General features: G+C 40.8%; 1 protein-coding gene across 5 annotated transcripts; it reads left to right on the plus strand.

The window, feature by feature from the left end:
* Window positions 1–1,615: 1,615 nt before the first annotated feature.
* On the plus strand, window positions 1,616–25,721 carry mtus1a (microtubule associated tumor suppressor 1a). Of its 5 annotated transcripts, XM_068325335.1 has the most exons (16): window positions 1,616–2,091; window positions 3,740–5,715; window positions 5,810–6,044; window positions 7,010–7,219; window positions 7,902–8,072; window positions 8,399–8,491; window positions 8,920–9,042; window positions 13,646–13,851; window positions 19,474–19,540; window positions 22,595–22,809; window positions 22,962–23,067; window positions 23,263–23,336; window positions 23,430–23,525; window positions 24,047–24,163; window positions 24,280–24,377; window positions 24,615–25,721. In XM_068325335.1, the coding sequence occupies exons 2-16, from the start codon at window positions 3,811–3,813 to the stop codon at window positions 24,841–24,843; spliced, it is 3,945 nt and encodes a 1,314-aa protein (XP_068181436.1). In that variant the 5' UTR covers window positions 1,616–2,091; window positions 3,740–3,810; the 3' UTR covers window positions 24,844–25,721. The 5 variants fall into 5 exon arrangements, with proteins under 5 accessions (XP_068181436.1, XP_068181437.1, XP_068181438.1 ...); XM_068325336.1 differs by lacking the exon at window positions 7,902–8,072; XM_068325337.1 differs by lacking the exon at window positions 7,902–8,072 and having other exon boundaries at window positions 8,923–9,042.
* Window positions 25,722–26,017: the final 296 nt, after the last annotated feature.

Genomic DNA, 26,017 nt, shown 5'->3' on the forward strand with positions numbered 1-26,017 from the left:
ATCCGGTTCTCAGAAAGACACAGGTGGGAGTATGAAATTTTGTTGAGAGGTTTATTAGGTACACTAGTATATTGAGTCAAAAATCCTTGCTGAAATTTTAGAATTTTCGATCAATACCGTTGGTATGGAATGTTAAAATTTAAGAAATGATTGTCGCTATTTGTTATTTCTTTGGCCTGGCATAGCATGACATTTTCTGTGTATCAGCAGCATGCTTGAAAATTTAGAGCTATGGTGTAGATTGGTTCCCATCGATATGTAGGTCACTTTAGAAAGATGAATGTGTCAAAATTAATGGTCTACAAGAAATGAAATTTCTGAAAACCAATCGGAGTACACATGTACAGCTGCTGACATGCCTGCTTATTTGTGTCATAGTTTGCATTGAAATACTTTTCCGTTTTGTCTTGCTGGAGTACATCAATCACAAATTAGGACTTGAAACACGTTTCCGTTTTATTCTTCATTGGTGTGCTCTGTTGCCCAGTGCATTACAGACGGTGGTTTTGTCCCAGTGGTATGCTGACTGGAATCCCCCATCTTGACCTGCTGCCCTGCTGTGGTGTGGGGCAGTTCTGTGCCTGGGGGTTTGATGGCTGTCCCTTGTTACTCATAAGTACTCACTGTTGTACTGATATGTCCTGTCACCCATGCAGAGGCATGAAAAAGCCTTTGGAGATGGTCTGCACAGAGCCATAAATTGTGTAGTGCAATTTAATAACTAATTTATTTTGACTAGCAAAATAAGTGTTGGAACTCAGATTGTAACTGGCATTTTATTACGTTTTCCCAGATGGCATAACGATGGTCAAAACACACATTCAACACATAATAGTTAGTATTTAGATTGTCAGGTATCAGATGTATTCGTGTCACTTGTGCTACTGGTTTTTAAAATGTATAAGTTTTCAGGTAGATACTAGGTAGGCGTAGGTAACACGCATTTCTCAAGTCTGGCTATTAACTTTGGACTCAACTTAAAACTAGTCTTATTAATTCTATTATTCTTTATTACAGTGGCATATTAAAACTAGTGTTCGAAAGCTTAGGTGGAATGACAAACTGAATACATAACACATTTTACAGTAGATAAGGCTAAGTCTGGGATAATAGTGCACTTTCATTGAATGATTTACATCTTGTCTGTAGCAGAGCCTGCTGAACCCCAGGTCAGGGGCCTTGTATAGATTAGGCAGAAATAGACCTTAGACTCTGGTGTCACCACTGCTGTACTGACTGTATCAAGTATCGAGCTGTTTCTGTACAAGATAAGGACATGTCGGACACACAAAGTTTTTCTATAGAGGCTTTGCGATGACTTAACAAGTTCACTTTGGATCTAATTTACAGCTTTTAGTTGGGATCTACCATTTTAAAACAGTTCAGTACGTTGTTCTCAGGCTTTTCTGGCTCTTTTCATTCTGTACTATTGTTCACTTACTCCTTCCCAAACAGCAGTCTAATCTGTTTCTCATAAATGAGGGACTGTGGCTGCTAAGCAACAGTGAATGCTAATGTGGAGTGACAGGCCATGGCCACTCCCACTGCACTGTGTTGGCCAGGGATAAGTTACCATGTTGATTTCTTCCTCACTTTTCCCTCTGTAAACTTGGGAGTGGAACACAGTCTTTAGCACGTCTCTAACTTAAGGAGCATTATGGAGCATGTTGGTTGATTCCAGAAATGACTGATCTACTGCTGCAGTGGGCCTGCTGGATTAAGCTGCATAACATCAGGAGTAGAAAAACTTGAATCTTACTAAGGCACGAGGGGCACCTTCATTCAGGCTGTTATGTTACTGATCCATGGCTGACTCTAAACATGAGGAGGGTGGAGTGGTGGTACATGCATGCCATTGCCTGCCAAGATTCAGTGGATCCAGTGCTTTGGAAGGAGAGTAGCAATGGGATTGCCTGAGTGTAATTTGTGCTGAGTGCCCCTGTGATAACTGTTATCTCTGATACGATACAGTGGGCAACACGGCTGATTGGAGGTGTTTTGATTTTTGTTTTTTTCCCCCAACTGTTACTGAATGGAAAGGATGAGTGAAAGTGTCAAGATAGGTTGTATTCTTGATCTCTTGTGTTAAAGGTAAGTGTGTGCGTGTGTATATGTGTTTAAAATATGGTTCGCAGTGTGTCTTGACTTCAGTTGTCAGTGTTGTTCAGTTTGGATTTCATGGTTTTGTTTGGCTATAAACATTGTTGGGTAATGATTTGTCTACCTGCTGTTGTACTTGACACAATAGACTTATGCCCAGCAGAATTACTGTTATTATGGTTTGTACCAAAGTGCACAAGGCCACTAAAAAATCAGTGAAGTGCAAATAAAACACAACCCTTAATGTCTGTACTGTTGGCCACACTGATATACTGTTGGCCACACTGATAGACTGCACTGCATTGGTATATCAGCTATTGTTAAGAGAGCGTGTGTGTGTGTGTGTGTGTGTGTGTGTGCGCAAAAAGGTTCAGCCATGTGTCACTGGGGTACTGTTGGGGAAGCAGTGCAAATTAATTTGACGTAATGTTTTGATATAATTCTTTTCCAAGCAGGCTACCACTCATAAAGGACCCCAACATACTGCACATTATAAAATTTATCCTTTCAGTTGCTTTTTCACTAGTTATACTTTTAAAGTTGACTGCTCAACGTGCTAACAAAATATAGAGGAACGTTGAGCTCTTTTTACATCCCGCTTCAAACCGGCGATGTATTGTAATTGTCATTGTTCGTCTGTTTGTCCGTCTGTCCGTTAGTCCACCAAATATATGTGGAACCGTAGCAGATAGAAAGATGAGACAAAAAAGCACATTACTCGGGAGGCACAGGGGATGAAAATGAGATAATGACCTTGACCTTCAGAAAAGTAGGTCAAGGTCAAATTTCAACTTTTGTACACTCGGATAGAAAGACAAGGAAGAAGATCAGTGTGAGTGGGACAGAGCACCGGATTTGATTTTTGACCTATGCAAGTAGGTCAGGGAAAAATGTCGAATTCAGGGTTGTCGTGGGATGTTGCAGTCTGACTGCCTTGTTTTGTACTTTATCTGTTTCCTGTGTTTTGTGTTTCCTTATCTTGGGAGCATCACACACCCTCAATGTGATGATGCACATAATTTTGCTCTCAACAGTTAGTATGTACGTTCATACTGTTTTATTTCTTATTTTGAGCTAGTTTGAACATCTAAATGTCTGGAGTCTATATTCTGAAATGTTTTCAGGCAGTTATTACTATATCAGTCTGCTGGTATGGACCACAGTATTGCTTTTTAATTGTAACTGATGGGCCAGCAGATACAAGCACTTATGTATGCTTGTAACTGCTCGCCCATCATCACATTATCATCTGTAGGAGCTTCAACACATGATTCTGTGTATATTACGGCATATCTTTAGAAAGATGACACACTTGGGTAACCTCATATTAACTGTAATGAAATGACATCTTGTAACAAATAAAGCAAATGAGAGATCAAATCGACACTCAAACTAATGTGTTCATGAAGCCTGATCCCAAAGACTTCTGCATTTTTAATTGAACCAAGTTATAAATAATTTGAGTATCTTGTTGTTGTTGCAATGGGCCCTGTCTACATAGCCTTACTAGGGTAGGCCAGAGCCTTTTGGCTACAACCATATATTTTTTTGTTCTTTAAACATTGTGTGAATTTACAAATATGTCAGATGTTGTATATTATGAAATAACAAAGAATTGGGATTTTACTTGTCTTTACAGATATTAATACCTGATCAAAAACATAATAGGATTGCTATGCCACTAAGAGACTGTAAATAGGCATCTCCAAAATGTCAAAGACATTTAACATCTCATCCGACCAAGATGTGCACTTAGTTCCTTGGACTCACAGAGACCTGAAGCTGTCCATCTCATCTGAGGATCATTACAGCAACACGTCACTGTCACCATCTGACTCCAGCAGTAGTATTTCTAACCTGAGTCACAGAGAAGCAAACTCCCTTGATGTTGATTTTCAGGAGGTCTGTGTTAGCAATGTGGATAATCCATTGATTGACCTATCACAAAGAAATATGCTCTTCGGTGAAAGAGCAAAACTCAACCAAACCTTTATCGCCACACCTGTCAGTAGCAATGTCAATTTCTGGAATGAAAATGGGTCTGAAATGAGCAGCCATGAGACAGGATATGACAATAACTCAAGTTTTATTAACACCGAGGACGGATGTAACCATTCAGTCACGTCTCTAGACTCTGCTGAAAAGGCAAGCCAACTCTGTCCATGCACGACCCCCCATAGAGGGTCTGCTGAGAATGACTGCTGCTCCCTTAGCTCTGGAGAAATGGTCCTAAGGAGCAACAGTTTTTGCCTGGAGGAGCAGTCACATTTGGTAGTCTCATCCCTAGAGGATTCATCTACGTCTTTGCCCGCTGGCCATCAAGCAATGCTAGCTGAATCTAACCTGTCAACCAGTCTTCTGGATGTTTGCAAAAAATCCCAAGAAATACCAACAGAGAACACAAACCATCTGCGTCTGAGTATGACTTTTATTCAGGCCGAGGTCCCCAATGAGGAAAGTGATAAGGGAACATCCAGCTGTCTTGTAACTCTGCCTAGTGAAAGTGAAGAGGGTCTTTTAATGACTTTCGTTTGTGAAACACAATCTGCAGACTGTGGAAAAGATCAGTTTGCAAGTGCTGAACCACAGCTGCTTCATTTCCCTGCAACCTATACACCAGAACAAGGCAAGACCTTTGTGTCCACTCTGTCAGCTGTGCAGGATAGTAATGATGATGTTCATACTTCCACTCCAATACAAAACGTAGGGAACAAGATACCCAGCCTCCCTTCCTTTTCAGAGTCACCCTGCACTGGAAGAATGGGCAGCTCAGGACAGCATCCTGTTAAACACCAGCAAATGCCTGATACATCTAATCGTTTGACTGTAGGACTGCCACTGTCCAATAGCAAAGTAAAGAAAATGAAAATAAAAAAGTTTCCGAAGTCAGATTTCAGCAGTGTAAAATCTAAAGTCATGACAAGAAATTTCCACCAAATGTCACTGCCAGACCCTGTTTCACAGCACAAGCCATCAAAAGTTCATGTGAATAAAGGCAGTGATGCACATAAGGGAGCAAGTATGAGAATTAGTACTGGAGACGTAAAAATGGTTAATGATGCTCAGAGACATGTGAAAACAGGGGCTGCATCTATGTTTCCTGCTGTGGATGGACAAAGTGCAAATGGATCATGCTCACCACCCACCCACCAAGCTGCAAATAAACATGATTCAGCCACCCAAAGCAGCAATGTTACCTCTGAAACCAAGTTTTCAGCACAACAAGCTGGCAACCAGACGTTTTACATCTCATCCTTAGGAAACTCCCCTGACAGGATTGGCCAAACAAATTCCAAACCAACACCAAAGAAGGCCATGTCGAACAAAGTTGAGGCCAGGGCAGGTTCAGCAATAGGTCAGGACAAGCCTCCTGTCCCCAAGACTAGACCTCGGTGCTCATCAGAGAGTTCATTGTCATCTCAGCCAATCAAGGAGAAAAAAACAATTCTGAGGATTTCAAATAGCTTTATTGTACCTAGACCTGATCCTAACTTCAGCCAGACCAATCTATGGAACCAGAATTTCTCTACCAAAACTAAACGGGTCGTACAGGATGAAACTATGAACAGTCCTGATAAAAACTCCACAAGAGAGTTCAAGAAAATAAGCCTGGTGGTGAGTGTGCACTTTAATATGAGCATTTTAAAATTTGGCCATAATTTATTAAAAGATGTTTTGAATACTGACTGCAGCATTGTTCATATTACAGAAAGTATCCAACAAATCAAAAACGGCAGGAGCCTCAAGGGATGAGAGTAAGAGCAGATTTCGAGGACTGCTTTCTCCTAAACGAACAGGAGGAACACCACTGACGCATGCTCCAGCTGTTACTCCCGTACCAGCCCCCTCGTCAGCCGGGCAGAGGCAGGCAACCTGCGGTAGGGATGAATGTAGGGCCTCCAAAGACATACATACTCCACAACTAAAGCAAAAGAGCACTCCAGGTAATGCTTTTCATTCAGAATAACAAATGTTTAAAATTATTTTTGATGTCTTAAGATGATTATGTGAAAACAAAGCAGGAATCTTGAAAAGTTTGGTCATTTGTTTTGCAAAAGAGAGAAGTGGACTGTAGTTAAATATTGAAGTTGACTCACCTTCATTACCAAAGTTTAATGACTTGCTTTCAGCTTGGCAAAAAAACAATGATTTCATAACTATTTTGTGGTTTGTTTTTTTTTATGAAGAGAATTGCCGCACGGGTGTCTGGTTTCAGGGAGATAAGTAGGACCTTGCAGAGCAGCAGTTATTGAGTTATCAGTACTCTTCAAATGATGAATAAAAGTTTGAATTGTTTACTTGCAGTTTTAATTTAAGGATGAATTGACATTGTAGTTTCAAAGAATACAAAAAAATATGTAATTATGCATGATTTGGCTCCCCGTGTACAATTCTTTGGAAAGTTAATTTTTTTTTTAGGCTGTGGTGAAGTGGTCTCTCAATCAGGTGGCGACACAGAGCAGTTCCTCTAAATAAATAAACGTAGCTCAGCCATTTTCAACAGAGGCAGCACTGGATACAAATATCACCTCTACCTTTTCTCTTCACTGTTCATTTGTTTGCACAGTGAGCAGAAATTATAGAATTGTTGAGTTTGTTTAGTTGTACACTTTTTATTAAGAGGATGTCAAAATGAAAAAGTAGGCTTGTTGAGGATATGATTTAAATATGTATTGTTTACATTAACATTTGTTCTGCACTTTTAAATGAACTTAGTGACTTTTTCTTTCAGCTAAATCTCTAAAATATCCTGTGAAAATGACTCAGAACGAAAAGACCGTTTTTTAAGACTGTATTTGGCATATCTGGCAGCTTGGAGGACATTTTTACTGCAGTTGTGCAGATTGCGTGTAATGGTACTTAATAAAGGTATTCATGCTGATCATCTATGCGTTCCATCGTATTCCAGGCAGGCAGGGACCCCTTGCAACAGGAAAGGCACCCCTTGGAACTACCTTTGCAGCAAGTGTTAAGCCCCAGCTGAGTGTATTCCTGCGTTGCACTCCCACTCGCTCCTCTGTTATGGGCCATCCTCCAACTCCTGCTTCTAAACTGCCATGTAAAACCCAGGGACGGCCCAGGAGCCTTACTGAAGTTCTTCATGTTGAGCCGGGTAAAGGTACAATCAGCCTAATAATGACTTAATATCAATTTTAGTAGTTTTCTGCTCTTGTGTAATGTATATGAAAGAATATACTTTTTTTGCAGGTTGTTTTCAGGGTCCGTTGGCGCTGTCATTGCGCATTTAAAGCTCATTTAGACATGGATGGGAGTGGCTCCTGTTTCAAGTGACCCATTTCAGTGCTGCACATAGATTTAAATCTTGCAAGGGTGAAATCTCTGATTTAATTCCTTAATACCACATCTGGCAAGATACAAGGGCTTGGCATCTTAAAAACACTGAAGCTTTGTAGGAATGTGGCACATCTTGCAAATCTATCACATAAATCAGCATGAATTAACTGAAAACCAGTCCAGCACCAGTAAATTATTTTTGTCGCTGAGATTTTACTTACTTTGTAACGGCATTTTATTTACTTCCTGGGCAAAAGAAGGTGCTGTAGATCAGTGGACTCTTCCCAACAGCTTCAATAACATGTGGCTCTATGATTGGTTGAGAGGATCTACCCCCCCTCATTGATGTAGTTGTCATAGTAACAGTCTCTTCCACTCTAGTTCACACACAGCATTGCCTGGAGGGAGGCAAGCAGACATCCAGTGCGACTGATATCTTAGGTGCAGAAACTGCAGTGTCCCTCTTTTTAAAAAAAATAAATAAATAAGAATGGCTGATTACACAGGACTTCGAAGCTGCACATGGACTGAATTTCCATCTCATGGTTTTACCAACTCCTCTTCAGTGGCACAGGGCAGTGCAGCAACGGGCTGTGACCTCACAATCTTGACATGCCTGCTCATTGGATCATATCGCTTTTGTATCATCCCTTTGTTAGCTGCATTTAACGGAAAAGGTAAAAAGCTTTGGGAAGTAAGTCAGCCTGGATGGTAATATTGAACATCTGGATATTTGTATTCAGTTAAGCCAAGAACATAATTATTTACATGTTAGATGCTCAGTCACGGTTGACTAATTTTATTCTCCATTTGCTACACCTTCATACAATGACTGTTGTCACATTGGACGCACTGACATTACCTGTTTTTTCCCCAAGTATGTTATAACGGATTTCGTTTAGGGTTGCAATTGAGATAGCTAGATAATAGATAGTTGTATAGAGATATACTAGTTACACAGTATGAGGTGCTTTACTTTACAGTATTTTTATTTGCCTCACAGTTTCTGGAGGAACCACAGGTAGACCAACCCTGATAAAATCTACTCTGGCTAAAACAAGAGTCGGGGCAACCCCTTCAAAAAACTTCGGGAAACGTAAGATGACATCTCTATACACACACATTTGTGCATTTCATAAGTAAATGTCTCAAGCTGTTGGATCCAAGTCTATCTAAGCTCCACTTTGTAGGGAAAATGTGTGACCACATTGATTTTTACATTTAACAAAATCCTCACACTATAAAGACACAATCCTGTTAAAATTTATTTTAAAACTATTCCTATTAAACAGAGTCACTGTTGCTTGATTGTTTCCTGTTAATCATATATGATAAGGGTTCTCTGCTTTGATTGGATTAAATTACTGCTATCTTTTGTTTTCAATTGGTCACTGTTTGATCACACCTCATGAGTGGTCCTAGAATGAAAGGTGACTGCAGCTGCATTCAGTTGTCACAGCTCACGCTACACAATGGGTCAGATTAACTCCTGTCTCTTGTCCCACTTGGATCTTCTACCTCTAGCAGCTGTGGCTACATCATGCAAAACTCCTGCCTCGACGAGTAAAGGTGCTTCAAATTTGACGGTCACTCCACTGAAGAGGACCCCTTTTGCAAGATGTGCTCGAGTAACTTCAAATGCACCTGGTAAGCTGCTCTATATTCACTGTCCTTTCATCATTGCTTGTTTTTGCTGCCTGATCTGTGACTACTGAAGTCCATTTTGATGAATATTTTTAAATACTTCAAAATACTTAATTTTACATTGACCATCAATCAATGACCAATTTTACAAATGGTGTTCTAATGAACATTTTAAAAGCCTGGCATGTGTTGATTTTTATCTGCAGCCACTGGTGTTTCACTTGTTCACATCTGTTTTGTGTATCTATTTTTCTTTTGCACATGTGTTACAAAGTCAACAATGTTGTTGCTCATGTAGTAATGTCTTTCACATGTGGAGAATTTCAGTCCAGTCATAATTTAATCATTGTAACCATTTGCCCTTATCAGTGGAGTGATCCATTTAACATACTGTAGTTATCAGTGGAGTGATCCAATCAGGTGCTTTTGAGCATTCTGTTAGATCAGATTATTTATCTATGTGGCTTTATACTGTTTTCAGCTTTCTCAATATGTGTCCCACCTCCTCTGCAATCAGATTTTTGTAAAGGTCAGTGTTAATGTTTCACAGTCAAGGCTGAGGTCACACAGTTGTCGGCTCAGCTCATCTTCCAAATCTGCCATGAGAAGCCTGTCGTCTCTTGCATCCCATTGCTGGGGACACGGGAAAAGATGGCAAATGAAAGGTAGAGTGAGAGTAGAGATTAGAATCCCATTGGCTGCAGTGGTGCTGTTTTCCCCTCCTACTTATCCCTCTCCCAACCCCCTCTGCAGCCTGGCTCTGCTACAGCTCCACCATCATCTAGCGTAGATATACTGCTTTTCTCGGCTGTCTTCATGTATTTGGTTATCAGCAGAAGCCCAGCTTTTACCAAGAGGATTATGGGTTTTTTTATTTTTTTTTCGCTGTTTGCCCCCAATCACATCAGTCACGCTCTGACATAGACCAGTGGCCGGAATTCAACCTGCCCTACATTTTATAGCTGTCACGGCTGGGAATTTGATTTTTAGATGTGAGATCTGCCTGCTGAATTAGATGTTTGATTTTTTTGAAAGGCTTTCTGACGAGTGACCTCTTATTACTGTTTATCGATTGATTTTAAAAAAAAAAAATTCTATCAGCGCTGTTGATTTTGCTGAAGGACACTATGCGATTTGTATATGGCATCAAGCTTCTGCATATGGACATTCTTTTTTAAAATAATCGTCTCGAAATCGTGGCTTCTTGATTTGAATTTGAGATGTTATGGTCACCGAAGCTCTCGCTGTCCAGCATCCATGTGCGTTTGACAGCCAAGGGTTTACTACACAACCTACAATTGCTGTCAGGATGCAGGAAAAACACTGTGGTTTTCCAAGCAGGTATGTGCCGTTTTTTTTAATGAAGTATTTTACTGGCAGTGTTTTGCTTTTTGTCTTTGCAACAATATATTAGCCAAGTCTATGAACATTTGCTTCATGTTGTATAGTTTTGAGATCTATTTTTAGTTGTGCTATTTACTAGCTTTCAAAACGGGGTTTCATCTTTCGTTTGCCTACCTTTGTCACCAAAGTGTAATATTTTAAGATGGTAATCATGTGTTCAGGAACAGTTTAACAAAAATTTAAACAAACAAAACAAACAAAATTGTCTCCATTAAAGCCACGGCATTTCAGGATAGCTGTAATTAATTTTGAGGCCACCTCTTTTACATCTAAGTGTGTCTCATGTACCTGATAGGACATTCAGTACTCCTGTTTCACCTTAAAGGTGCCAAAGCTATTTTTGTTCCTGCTCTCCACATTAGTGATCTTGTCTTGACCATTGAGCTGCACATAACTCCTTTAGTTTCCACATTTAAAGCATGTGGTACAGATAAATTTTGTTCAAATACAGTAGTCTGACACTTTTTTATTCATTGGTATTTCATCTAAGTTTAGATCTATATTTTATCAAGTTCTTAATTTTTGCTTTATAAGCTATGTGTAATATGGATGAGAATACATGATTTTCCACACACTCATATGTATTGTGTTTATTGATATACATTTTTCATGTTAGTAGGAACTTGAATTTTCCTCGAAGTAGATATTGATGGTGCAAATTGTCCAATGTAGATATGTTGTTTTTTTAACGTTAAATGTTTCCATGGACGACTCATGTTGAGAATGATTGTCTGGTATTGTCAAGAAAACAAGTGCCTGATTGTGATTGGTCACGTCATACATCATGCTATGTGCTATGGTGTGATATCTCCTTCCAAAAACAAAGCAGTGAGCTGTGCAGTCAGTATTTGGTGTTGAGTCTTCTAGTTGAATTAGTTTTGCGAGCTGGGAAGAGGCTGCAAAATAAAGAGGGCAAAGTGTCATCAACACTCTGCTCACGCATTTTGATGAAAACAGCTGCAGGTCTTCTGTTACCAGGAGACAGAAGTGGCCAATACGATTCCATTAAGTCAGTCTTATTAAAAAAAAATCCAAATGTACTCTGTGTTCAAGGAGGAAAAAATATTTTCATCATACCTAAGTGTGAGATGATTGCATCAGTGATAATACTGAATCTTTCATTTTATTTGTTAATGTGAATACATTGTTTTGTAAGAAATGAATGTTGAGGTGAAGAAAACCTGGTTTGTTTTTCGGATCATTTGAGTTAGACTCACCAACAGCCTATTAATGTATTTATGTTTGATGTCTGAATAGTGACCCATAGCAATTTTTCCTCTCAGTGAACTATACCTGCAACATCGTATTAAATTATTTAGGTCATGTTTTTTTTTGTTTTGTAATGCCTATATCTGACTTTGCGGTGTGAGGAAAAGTCATGGATTATACCTGTAGATAAACAGAAAGCTCTTTCTCTATGAAAGAGAAAAGCCATGTGACATTGTATTTTGTATAATGACAGTAAATCATTCTGGATTTGATGGTGTGATCAGCAAATGTAGCCCAAATACAGATGGTATATTTAAGTCTAAGAGAATAAATTTATAAAGATAAAAAAAATTGTCATATAGTCATAGATTAATTGACAAGAGAAATCGATGTTTCTTTTTTGGTAATATTTTGGTTACAGTATTCTGCTCGTGATCGATGCTGCTTGTGCTGTCAGCCAGGTGGCATCATTTCCCTCTATACAACCAGCAGAGGGCGTCCTGATTTAAAGAAACCGCAATGGATAACGTCAAGTGCAGAAACATGAGTTACTGAAAGCTGAGCAGGACAAGCTCAAGTGTTCTGATTGTGAATATTTCAGTAAAAAGTCTGACATTTCTTGTGTTCTACTGATAATGGAATGATCTCCATCCCATGGTTCAGTTGTTTTGCAGTCAAAGCACTAACATAGGTTTAAAATGGTTGACTCTACTAACTATTGAAGTGTCAAACTTCTAAATTTCTCTGTGGTAGTGTGACGTGTGCCTTGTTTTTCCAGTTAAACCATCCGCCCAGGCCCATTATTAAAATAAAATTTGTCTTGGAGGCTGTCTCCCATTGACTTTTTAATCTGTTTACTTAAACTGTGAAACACTGAGGCAAGCCTCTGAGAAATTACTTTTGGGTGAGCCGGATACCAGAGCTGTGTAAACTCAAATCAGTTTGTTGCGTGAATACAACAATTAAGGTAGAATGGAAGCAAGCATTTCATTGGATTGTTCTCTGAGAGAATGTCACTGCCTGGCCCATAACAGTGGTCTCCATGTTGGCCTGGCTAACCTAAAGTAGTGTTCTCTACACAGCATTATGTTCCTCCATCAGACCAAGGTTCAGTGTTGTCTGCATCTCCAGGCTAGCAGACAGAGGAGTTTTTCCTCTTGTACGATCAAAAACTCTTCCCTGAGAATAGAAAGTTATTTTCTGAAAGTAAATTATAGATGTCTATCCCATAGCTGAATAGTTTGGGCTCTAGATGACTGATTTTTGCATCTAAACGTATTTGACTATCCATATTGTGTGTTTTATTGACATGATTATACACACTTCATAGTGAGAGGTTGTGCCTACATAGCATTAAGGAAGCTCCTATTGTATCATGTTTACTTGTATCTATATCGGGTTTGTCGCTTCGTTCACTCTTAACACCACTGAGTGCCAACAGACCTCCGGTGACAGTAAATTCCACTCGCTGGTATCCCTGTTATGTCTAGGTTATGTAACCCTCACAGCCTCTGGTAGACACACTGTTCTTTCAAGCAAAAATGTTTTACAAAGGTGTCAATATTTTTCTCCTACACTCAGTGGTAGAAATGGCAATAGTCTTGTATCAGAAGAAGATGGGTTGTAGGGTGGTGATGCATTTATAAAGATGATGTAAATCCGAACTACAGTACCACGGCCTCGCTCTGGGGACCAGTGTCTGCAGAGCACTAGATTGAATTAGGATATGGAAAACTAATTGCATTCAGAGGAACCATTTTTACTTCTGGGCTATCAGAATAGCAGCCTTGGGAATCATCAGACAGACTGATTGAACAACAGTTCTGTGCTGCATAAATATCAAAAGCTTTGTCACTGGATCTGACTGCATCTCTGACTCTGACTGGAGTCTAGAGGGTGGGTGGTATCACTGTCAGACCAGCTACATTGGCTATGGAGGGGGGCTTGATGATGATCAACGTTGTCACAAGGCTCAATGCATGTTCTTTCGCAGTGGACAAGAACAAACCTAAGGCCAGCTCCCACCAGCAGCAAGCATCCCAACAGAATGAGCGTAATGGACCTCCGGATGTGGTGCCAGCGAGGGTCACTGGGACTGGGAGGAAAGACCAGAGCATCCAGCAGCTCAGGGAACTCCTGGCAGCCAGTAACTGCAGATTTGAGGCAATCGCCATCGTCCTGCAGCAAACCTTGGCAGAGGTAGGAATTTTATTCATGATAGGATGTTATTTACTTTGGTTACTTGTTTGTTCCTGTTTGGTTTGTTTGTTCCATCTATGTGTTTTGGCAAGATTACATAATAAATCACCCATCCAGTTTCACGACATAAATGCCTCGAGGCATTTATGATACTGAAAGGGTGAATAACATTCAGCAAGAAATCATCAAATTTTGTAGTGCCTGTGTATAAATGGACCAATCCATGTTGTTGTTGTCTCGGCATATGTTTAAAGGTATTCTGACATATCTGAATACCTAAAGCCTAGTATACAGGTATTTGCTCCAAGTAGTCATGACCTTTCTAGGCAACACCAGCCTAGTTTGGTTTGTGAGTGCTGATGTTTACCAGGTATTGCTCACATCATGTTTGATAAGTATCAAGGAGGTATCACAACAGAAGTAATGCTTATATTTCATAATCTGTAAATGAGAATCTTTGAGCTCAAATCTCTAACCATATAGAGGAAACATGCCCTCCAATAATTTCACAAGACATTTTTTCCTGCATTTTTTGGTTCTGCCACATATGAGGAAGTACTCACCAATGCTTAAAAAAAACAGCAGCACAGTCTGCATTTATTATAATTGGTCTCATTGTGGTGTCACTACAGGGTTGCAAAAGGAAATTGTGTTTTGAAAAAAATGAAGCCAAAAGTCATTTCTGTTTACAGCTGCAACATGCTGAATGATTTATGGGTATGAAGTTGCACACACAGAGATATACTTGAAAGCTGTGCATGTACAAATATTCAATTAATACAGTACTGAATCAAAGATATTATTTTAGTTATTCAGGCAGGAAAGCTCTCGGGGTCATCTGACATCTTTTGACATATGGATATTCAAGCCAGTTGTTTGTTTTGGATCTGTTTTAACAGTGAGACCATGCGATTGGCTACCAGGAACTGGATGCCCAAAGGGATTATTTTGTGCAGTACAAACAGGCTTATCATATCAGGATACCCTCCACAGAACCTAGACTGTCATACTCATTTACTCATTTGGTTCTTGCAAAATCATAATATGGTGCTTGGATTCAATTAAATCTTTACTTCAGAAGCCCTCAAGGTACAAGTGATTTATGCAGCTAAATGAGATTACTGTATACTGACCTAATGCAAATGGAATAGAAGCATGTTTGCTTTCCAGTAAGCATACAGGGGAAAAAAAGATGCTCTGTCGACCTGTGGGAGTACATAAAATGTCACATGCTATTTCAGTCTCTGGTTAACTTTAGAGGTGTCGTTGTCAAGTACTTTCTCATCGTATGTGCTGATTGAGTGAAACAACTGGAATGTACTATCTAAATATAAACGGAGTAAAGTGTGGATATGGAGTGGATCCCACTAAATTATTTACCCTGTCTTTACGTCATTCAGGATTATACCGCTTAGCGCTTTGATTCTCTCATATTTTCTAAATGCAGTGCTAGTGTGATATGCTGTATTGTAAAATGCAAAGAATGGGTAATAGTGCAAAATAATAATGCCTCAAAACAGGAGTATTTCTTGTAATATCCCCAATGACAAAAAGTGATTTTTTTATTTGCAAGTTTGAGTTTTCCTGCTATAGCACTTTTTAAATTTAAGTACAGTGCGTCCTTGTTACTCGCGGTTAACGCGTTCCAGGAACCACATGTGGAATAATGAGTTCCGAGATAGAGCGACAAACTATTTATCTTATTACAGTCATTTAAACATTAATGAACCCTCCCCATGCTGATATTAAACCACCTTCTATCTCTATTATCCCTTCCACACTCTTTATCGACTGTTTAAAGCACTTTTGTGTCTCATGGAAGTGCGATGTGTTCCGAGACTCACAGAACAGAGCGCACTACCAGATGCCGTCAGCCAATAGAAGGCGCGTGCAGCATCACGTGACTACCTACCAAAAATCCGCAATAAGGTGAAGTCGCGAATGTTGATGCACGAGGGCGCACTGTATTGGTAGTGATTACCATAGTTATTTTGAACTTTTTTTTAAAAAGATTAAAAGGACTGTATATTTAGAATGCAGTTAAATGTAAGCCTTAAGGGACCCATTACTAACACCCGTTACTGTGCTACAGATGCATTAAAATTACAATACACCAGGCTGAAGAGGAAGAACCCCATATTAATGACGAGTATACCTGCAATCCAACATTCCAGTTAGCAGTGTTTGTTGTGGGTGGATCGTGTATTTATTGCTGCTGTAACAAACCCTTCTGTTTGCTCAAGACATTTGTGCAGGCTACTGGGTTCTGCATTACAGGATCAGAATACTTTATTGATCCCAGAGTTTACATTTTCTTTTACATGGTCATTGTGAAGTTTGTTGTGACTTCCTTTTGTTTGGAATGCAAAATATTGACTCCTGATTCACTCCGGAGTTTCACACCTCACAGATCCCTTCTTGCAACCCTCATGCTTCTTTATTTGTAACAGAGTTCATGTTGCTCCAATTTTAGCCTTGGATCTAAACTATAGGTAATAGTTGTGCAATGGATCATGGTTAATCCATGTTTGGATCAGATGGGAGATTTGACCATCATTTACAAAAGTTAAACAGCAATTGTGTGAAAACGGTTCTATGGACAATTTTACATTTTTGAAATGGATTCACAATCTCCATAAGGAGCTGCTGTGAGAAGATACAAGCTGCACAATTGTGTATCCATGTGAGTGGGATGTGTTAAATTAGTTGATTGGCAGACCTTTGCGGAAATGCAGTCAAGACATTTATTAACCCCATCAAAGCTGAAGTGGCATCTGACCAGGCAGCATTTAAATGCTCTCATGTTGGCAGGATAACCCTAGTGAGTGTTGTCTCTACTGCAGGGGTATGGTGACAGCAGAGCCCCCCCCCCCTCTCCCCAAGTATTGATATTTTCTTTAAAAAATCAATAACCTCTGGTATACTTATTTTTTATTCTTTTTTTTTGCGATTTGTTTTTTCGTCTTTTTATTACAAGGAGACATACCACCCCATGCCACCCTTAACTAGAGAATAATGGATAAAGGGAGAGCAAAGTTGTCAGTGTCTCCTTTTGCTGATCCTTTAATTGATCTGATCTGTAGCTCAAAAATGTGATCCCAAGAAAATGTAATGTGCACCTCTGAGTAGTAGATATTTAATCTTCCATGAAAATGCATGCCCAATACCTCTATTATAATTTGGCATTTTGCTTATTGGAATGTTGGGAGCCATCTTGAAAACAAGCTTTCCTGTTGTAACCTGAGTTTACATTCCAAGGATTGAAAAGGCCGTAATAATTTTTCTTGACAATGTGGAAGTCATGGACTATATGCATTGGTCAATTATCTAATGTGACAGCAAGTATTTATGAATTGTCACTGATGTTTGGTTGGAAGAATGAATAATAATAATAACTTCATATAGCACCTTTAAAAACAAAAGTTTACAAAGTGGTAAGTAAAGGTAAAAGCAGGAAACATATGACAGCAAAGAGCCAAAACAGTGAGGCCAAACATAAGCAGGACAAAATTAAGCTAATGAAGTGTGTCGTGAGCAAGTTAAAAGCCTTGTGTGTTTTTTCCTCTTGGATGGAAAAGCAGTGTTCTTACTCTCACTGACACTGATACCTTGCAGCACATACAGGAGCAGGTTTGGAAATTCAGTTGACTGTTTGAGGCATGCATGCATGGCTTTGTTACAGGTTGTGTGTGTGCTGCATATTGACTTTTTGAAATTGGATAATTTCTCTAACCAGTGGTGTTTGATGTCACATTTTAGTTTGTGCTCTGCCTCTAAGAACCTAAAGGGGACATGTCTGTGTCCATTGTTCATTGACATCGGGCATTCACTCATCAGAGCAGGAACATGAAGCATTTCTCTTCCATGATTGTAGGAGAATGTATGGTTATGAACTGCAGCCAAACGCTACGTCAGGACTGAGCACTGTTTCTCGTCATCGGTCTGCCAGGAGCGTGTAAACACTGACCCTGGTTTGACGAGTATTATCTCGTAAAAAATGTTGCAACACAAGTTTAATTTCAGGCCAGGAATGCGAGCACATTCCTTATAGGAAATTGACAATCTCACTTCACTAACATTACCAGGAAAACTGTAACTGGATCTCAAGCAATTAGTGATTGATCTTAGTCTAGTATCAAGTGTTATTCTATACCTGACATATAATCATTGATGTACTCTGGGGACATGTCAACTCTTCCAAATAGATATGTCTTCAGGTTACATGAGCTGTCCCCACTGAGTCAGTGTATAAAATGTGCAAAGCCCAACACAGTAGACTATAATTGCCACTATTTATTGTCAAGTATAACTAGAAACACTCTGGGAAGTGAAGACGAGAAGTAGAGCTAAAGTAAATATCTTGATTCTGTTTACCTAGATGTGGGGAGGACTTCATGTGATCTGTTGTAATAATGGAGCTCTTTGCAAGTGAGTGTTGTTTCTAATGCCATCTGAGGAATTGGGTGCATTTGATGTTTAGTCAACAAGTGACATTGCATTTTCTAAAATTCTGCATTGACTCATGCAGATGCACGAAAACCTGTTTGTCTCAGCATTATGTCATCATTAAACTGAACGATTGTAAAGCCTGAATTCCCCTGGCACATTGTAAGGTATTGGTGCAACCGGGTGATGGGATGATGTGTGGATGGGTAGGAGGAGTGGTAGTAACAAAGCACCCTGCATCCATCCCCTGGGAAGGTCACTACTGCACACCACAGGTCCTCCTCCATGAGTCTGATGTCAGACAGCTCTGTACAATTGATGTTTTCTCTGGCTGCCTGAAGTGCTGTCTTAAAGTGGCCACACCTAACTGACTTGGAAGCTGCAGTAGTGATGTGGTAGCCTGCCTGTTTCTTAGGTATAATACGGTAATGCATTCTGCAGTCACTCGGCAGCCAGTAAAGCGGCGTTTTTAGTCCTCCCTCAAATGCAGTCAGAACGGTCTGGGAGGAGGCACAGGAGGTGGTGTGTCCACCTGGACCACTGCTTGTGCTACAGGGTCTCCATAGCCAGTGGGGGACTCCAGCACCCGATCTCCAGGCAGAAGCTGGATCATGGGTTGTTCTGGCAGCAGAGTGTGCCTCAGTGCTCCCTACACTGCAGACAGGGTAACTGGATTCTATATTCTACTCTGCAGTGAGCAGTAATATGTAGATCTGATGTAGGAAAAGACTAGATGGATGATTTAGTTTTGGAAAGTAATCAGTCTTGTGATGTTTGACCTCCTTTATTTTACCTTGGTAAGTGAATTGTTCAAGTTGTGTGATCTATTACTTCATGCATCTTGTTTTATGTGAATCAGCAAGGTGAGAGGGGGTGGTTGATTTAGTAAAAGAGTTCTTGCGTCATCAATGCATCAGTTTAAAATGAGAAGGAAGACTGCAGCAGCTTCAAAAGTCAGGAGAGGAAACATGAATGTGTGAGGCTGACTGAGACTTGTAGTAAGACGCACAACATAGAGTTGAACGTCAAGTTCACCTGTCTCTAAAAATATTGGTTTCTTTGCAGCTTCTTTATTGTGTTGTATATGCATTTTGAGGGCGAACCACAGGCTGCAGGAAAACACAACACTGCTTTGATGGCATGTGGCTGACCATTCTGTTTTCTTTCTCTCTGCAGCGTGATGAAGCCACAAGGCAATGCAGGGCTCTGTCTCAGGAGCTGGTCCACCTTCGAGGCGAGCTGGGTAAGTTATGGGAGCCTGGTGAGATACCAGCTCTGTTCAAAGATATTGCTCTAAGTGCACACTCTTGGTTCAAGGTCTTGTTTTACTGTTTATCCATGGTGGATTTTTTTTCCCTATTGATTTAGTTTTGTTAGGAACACAGCGGATCCGTTTGATGTTGATATGACAGTTTTCCTGTTTTGGCTGTTGGCGGAGTATGTATTAAGAATAGAGTTGTTCACCCTGCTGATGTTTTTGTGGTACAGCTCCCATTTCTGTGCATGACATGTTAAGCATTAGACATTAATGACTGAATCAACAGTTGCTTTGCATGGGATTGGCAGTCATGAAGTTCAGTTTATTTTGTAAACAGTGTGGCAATCCAGTGCTATGCCCGTGGGCTGCAGTCTGACAGCATCGCGCTTCTTTTTAGATGGAGCTGTTCTGTCAGCATTTGAATCCAATATTACAACATCTTGCAGTAGAAGTCATATGTTTGCCCCTATGCTTGGATTCCTCTGTGGTGTTGCACTGCTTTGTCATCTGCTCAATTTGAGCTGCCTATTTGTCAAAATGTACCTGTTTAAGCGCTGATGAGGAGAGTGGTGTCAACACTATTCTGCAGGGAGTGGCAGCCCGTCGTCAGGCCCCATACAAGAGGATCTTACCGTGATAGAATTCCACAACACCTGAGGGCCTGTGAAAGTTTAAGCACACTGAGCGATGGTGGTATCCTGCCTAAGTGCTGTCACACATAGCTGACTTGAGCATGCCAGACCACACACCAGCTTTTATCTCTTATTTAAGCTGGCAGTAGTGTTGTGACTCCGCCCCTCTCTCACAGCCTCGGGACTTCCACATGATTGTTCTTTATATACTGAGCTGTTATTTCTGCACTCGCATTCTTCTTCCCAGAGTGGCTGTGAAACCCACACTGACCTCGGACAGACCTTTTCATATTCTGTAAGAGATGTTTGGTCCAGAGGCATTCTGCACATTACACACATCCCATGCAGTGCCTCACAAGCAAATGAAAAAGCATGACCTGTAAAACGTTATTATCCTAAGGAAAGTATTCAAGAAACTACCATTTGCAGTAATACTAGTGAGGATACCCTTTCCTTACCTGTCTAGGTGTATGAGCACTGACGGGGTCACTTATTTAGCTAGTAGAAGAAACCAGCTCTCTGGTGTTGAGATGCTGACTACACTAGGCCAACATGAGACAACCTCTTTTCTTAATTTACTGACAGTCTACAGACATTTTCACATGCATATTGCCGCCTACTGTACACAAGGATGTTGAGCTGCCTTGTTTCCATTAGCCTTTCAGCTATTACAGGTATTATTGAGCTTTTTGTGCTTGTTATCATTTTAAAGTAAATACTGCGTTTTGTTTTAGAAATTTGAGAAAGTTTGAGCTGTAAAATGAGCATGGAAATCATAAATGTTCACAATGACAATCCAAAGATGCCTTTTTAGTTCAGGTTAGCAGTCAAATATGCTGGCTATCATTTCCTGTAAGTATACTGTAGCAGTGTCAGATCTGATATAGTACTACACTGTTGAAATTTATACACTATGAAAACCTGTATAATCACATGCAGTATGCTACACATGATTATGAAAGTGTATGATTGGAAACAGAGCTGTCAGCTCACTCTTGGGTGTTATTGGGCAGGAGCGATAATTGAACCGGCAATCTTGGAACATTGGACAACCCGCTCTACCGCCCGCTCTACCACTTAGCCACTGCCGCCCCATAGTTATATGGTACACCAACTTTTAAGATGATTTTAAAAACTTAATTGAATGTTTGTTTATCCTCAGACAAATTTCTCTCTACTCTCTAAATTTAAGAGAAAGTCCCCTTTACATGCATCCAATTTTTGTGTACTGGCCCCTGAAACACAACACACCAGGGGCCTATAAGCATGCAGTTAGTACAGTACAGGGGAGGCAGAGAGACAGGCAGCAACATCGCTGTGCTCCCAATAGAGCAGCTTGTAAGGGTGACAGCGCCTTGCTCAAGGGCGCCTCTGCAGTGAACGGGAGGCGAGCTGACACCTCCCACTGTCAGCACACACTCCGAGGATGGTTGGACAGGAGCGGGAATCAAACTGCTGATCTCTGATCATAGGACGCCCACTCTACCACTGAGCCTCTGCCGCCCCATTTAAATAACTGCTCACATCAGAGCCAGAGCAGAATCGGGTGTCCTCCGTCCCTCCCCAGCTAACAATGTTACAGCAGTAGACTGCTGCTTAACAGGGTCGCTTGTTATTACAAGCCGCCAATGGCTGTTCAAGTGTTTGTTCCAAATAACAGCAGAGCAAGTGATTATTATTTGACATTTCCAAAAATTAAAAAAGAAATTGCAGCTTCTGGCACCTCTGGCCTTACTGTATTTCTTCATTCCCTGCAGCTGCTGCTTCTGTACAGCAGCAGAGACTCCACTCCTGAGATGAAACTCGCATAACCAGTAAACGCCAGCAGCTGCTGTCAACATGATTTGTGCTGAAGCTCTTAAACTAGACAGGCAGTGGATTTGCTCACCGTCACCCACTTCAGAGCAGATATAAACACTTGGTTGTGGGCTCTGTGAGGCCGGTTTTGTGCAATACCTGGCTATTGTTTGTGTGTTTTATAAATATTACATGGCAGTAAGTGTGTAGTTATCAGCTGTAAAGAAGTCTTTTTTTTGTATGTGTTACCAATAATTCTGATTTGCTGTCCATGATTTTAGCGTAGCCCCTGCACCATATCTTAATCTAGCTGTAAATGACTGCAGTGTGTTTGGCCCATGCACCATAAGAGGATCCTCCCATTGAAACTCAGTTTTTCCATTCCATTTTAGAGCACATAAAATGTCCCATATTTATCTCAGGGGAGAACCTTGCTAGGTTGTCAGTGGACATACCAACTTTATTACTCAAGCAGTTGCTAATAGAATTTTCCAATGCCCTATTTTAAAACTTCGTACAGCCATACAGTCACTGAATATTATGCAAATACTCTGTCACCAGTTTATCAGTGTAAAATTGTAGCTGTCTGGTTTGTTGTTTCTTCTCGCAGATTGCTCTGTGCAGTCCTCTGAGCTTCTGGAGAAGGAGAAGGAAGAGCTGCGTGTTGCCCTGGAGGGTGCACTCCAGAAACTGCAGGAGCAGCACCAGAAAGACCTGGTTGAGCTGGAGCAGAGGCTGCAGGCCTTCTACCAGACTGAATGGGACAAGGCCCACCTCACCTACCAGGAGGAGGCCAACAAGTGCAGGAGGTTGATGGAGCAGCAGGTTTGTCCTACCAAATCTACTTATATGATGACATTTGTGTCACAGTCAGTGTTTTCTTTTTTTCTCTGACCAAAGCCGGTGTCGCATCTTTATGACATGCATTACAAGCATTAACACTGTGGTTCTAAATGAAGTCTACTGTGCTTTTGAAGATTGAAGAAGTTCAATCCAATCATGAAGCCATGAAGCAGGAACTGAAGGACAGCCATGCTGAACAGCTGCAGTGTGTTAATCTTCATTATGAACTGTCACTGGAAGGTAAGTGAACAGCATTCAACAGACTCCCTAATACGTCATCTGTTCTGAAACCACCTGTTTGACTTTTATTTCAAACTGATTGTGGTTGAATACATGTCAGACTTATTTAACCCCAGAGCAACTATGAATATTCTTTACATTTCATCTTGGATCTTTATTGCACTAGTTGATTTTTCTTAAATATTTACTCTTTAGAGCTCAGCAAAGTACACAATCAGGAGCTGCAGTCCAGGGAAAAAAGTTTGAAAGATACAGAGAGTGCTCTAAATGTAAGCTTGACTTTTATTTTTAACAAAGAAATTTAATAAAAACGGTCTCAGCAACGTAATTTAACAACTTTTTTGTACTTTGTACATTGACAGGGACGGATTGAAACGCTGACTGCAGAGAATAACGTGCTGATTGAGAAGTTAACGGCTGAGGAAAACAGGAGGAAGCAGCTGGCTGAGAACAGCCAGGTACTCTTACCTGCCTGTTTATTAGAACACAGCAACAGGGAATGTCGTGGCTGCAGTGCTGCTTGTCTGTTTGCACAAGAAAAAAAATTACCAGAAGTAAATCATCAGCTGTCTGTGAACAAGGCTTTGCCACGTGAACCTTTGTGAACTGAACTTTCTCTTTCTGACTGCAACACCTCCTCCCTGTCTGCACAGACTGTATGTTTTAGTTTAGCCTGATTGCTGTGAGGCTGCCATGTCTCATCGGTGTGGCTATTGCTTGCACAGTGGAGTTAAAAACTACCTGACACATTATTCTGCTATGAATAGAGAAAAAGCAAAAGAACAGCTGACCACTGAATAGTAGTTTAAACACTGTCCTCATTCACGGTTCTTTATTTTGGTTGTGTATTTCCCTGAGTCCTGTGAGATGTCAGTGATGCATGGCGCCCTCTGTTGTGTGGGACTGGTTTTATGGCCACATGTTGGACTCCTTTTAGTCGTGCTGTCTCTCAGAATCTTGGCACTACTTGTTCCCACAGAAGGACGCCCACACGCTGTATTTGGAGCAGGAGCTGGAAAGCCTGAAAGTAGTGCTGGATATCAAAAACGAACAACTCCACCAGCAGGAAAAGAAGCTGATGGAAGTCGACACACTGGTAAAAACTGAGACACATAAAAGTTGTCACCGAATACCAAGACGAGCAAAGCTGCTGAAAAGAATGAAAAAAAACCGCGAGTCACTCATGTTTTTATGTTTTCTGTTCCTTTACAGAAAGACACAAACGTGAAGTTGAATGAAAGCCTTAATAAGGTCCAGCAGGAGAACGAGGAGCTCAATGCCCGCATGGACAAACATGCTGCCCTGACCAGGTGAGAAGAAACTGATTCTTGTCTCATGGTGATCACACCTCTGACCCCAAACGTTCATCTTGGCGTATTCAGGGCTGAGAACAGCTTGTCAAAGTGTTGAGGACCAGATGTTTGTATTATTGATCCTTGCGTTGATGACAGAATGCTGTTCATGATGGCTCTGTGTATTTGACTCATTTCTGAAAGCACTTCACTTGACGGGCTTCTTTCTTCTAACTTGCCTGTTCTGTTTTACAGACAGCTTTCCACAGAGCAAGCTGTGCTGCAGGAGTCCCTTCAGAAGGAATCCAAGGTCAACAAGCGTCTGTCCATGGAGAACGAGGAACTCCTGTGGAAGCTCCAAAACGGAGATCTGAGTTGCTCCCGCAGGGTGTCCCCCACCTCGACCTCCCCCTCACACTCCTTCAGCCTCCAGTCCCCTTGCAACTCCAGCCTCTTGTCCAGTCCTCCTATGTCCCCCAGATAACGATGGACCCCGAGAGCAGACCTCCTTGTCTGAGCAACCCCCCTGAAATGAAGAGCTGTGTTTTTCTCCTGGCTCAGCAACACCACAGCGTTACCATGGCTGTCAGGATTGGGTGAACTCTTGCTCCACGGAGAGGTTGTAGACTTAATAAAAACTAAAGTCGCACAGAAGCACTTAAGAAGCAAGGCCACCTTGTTGTTTGCCTTTCACATCTGATTGTTCTGATGGAGAAAAGGAAATCTCAGGACTTTGTATGAAACTTTTTTTTTTTTTCTGTTGGCAGTAGTTTTAATTGATGAAGTTTAGTCTATACAAACACACACACACACACACATGTCGATGCAGCAATTACAGGTGATTCCTTCGTTTCTGGAAACCACAGCCATCTCTGAATTCAGGGCAGCTATGAACACTGATAATACTGCCCCCACCCCCTCTCCTCAGAGTACCTTTTATTGGGAATAAAGTGTGGAATTGCTTTGGCGACATTCATTACTGCATAAACTGGTGGTGAAACTGGTTTTATTAACGTCTTCACCAGAGCTGTACATGTCTCATCGATGCTTCCTAAAGGAAACGCTTTCCACTGTTTTATGTGTACACTGGCAGTTAAAGCAGGCCTCACACCTGTGTTGTTCTTGTTTGCTTGACCATGGGACCAATCCAAGTTGTGTGTGTTTAAGCCTCGTTAGTTCATCCTGACTCAACCTCCCAGTACAGCTTTAAGGGGGGATGTCTTTGCAAAGAGCTTTACATTATATGTTGGAGAAACTGCCTCTTGGAAATATCTCCCTAAAGAGTATTTTGTGTTAAAATGTATTATTAAAGTGTTGACCCTGTTTGAAATATGCAATTTAAATAAAGTCTTGTAGCTAACCTGTTGTCAGTGTGAGCCTCACCTTTACCTTTACCTGCAGCAGATGTGTGTCTGTTAGATGTGAGAACATGAACCTCCATCCTGGTGATCGTTTCAGGCCAGCATGTTTGAATGATTCAAAGTGATAAACATTCACATCCAATGCTGGTTTATACTTCAGAAACATGAAGTAACAACTGTTCAGCAAAGTGGAAACTGCAGCTAGTGTTGCGCTGGACCAAAATAACCTCGGCCTGTAGATCACATTCCACATACGGAGAGCATTATGTCAGCCTGGCGCTCAGCTCAGCTGAACCA

Source organism: Antennarius striatus, chromosome 10, assembly GCF_040054535.1.
Source record: "Antennarius striatus isolate MH-2024 chromosome 10, ASM4005453v1, whole genome shotgun sequence".
Taxonomy (NCBI): domain Eukaryota; kingdom Metazoa; phylum Chordata; class Actinopteri; order Lophiiformes; family Antennariidae; genus Antennarius; species Antennarius striatus.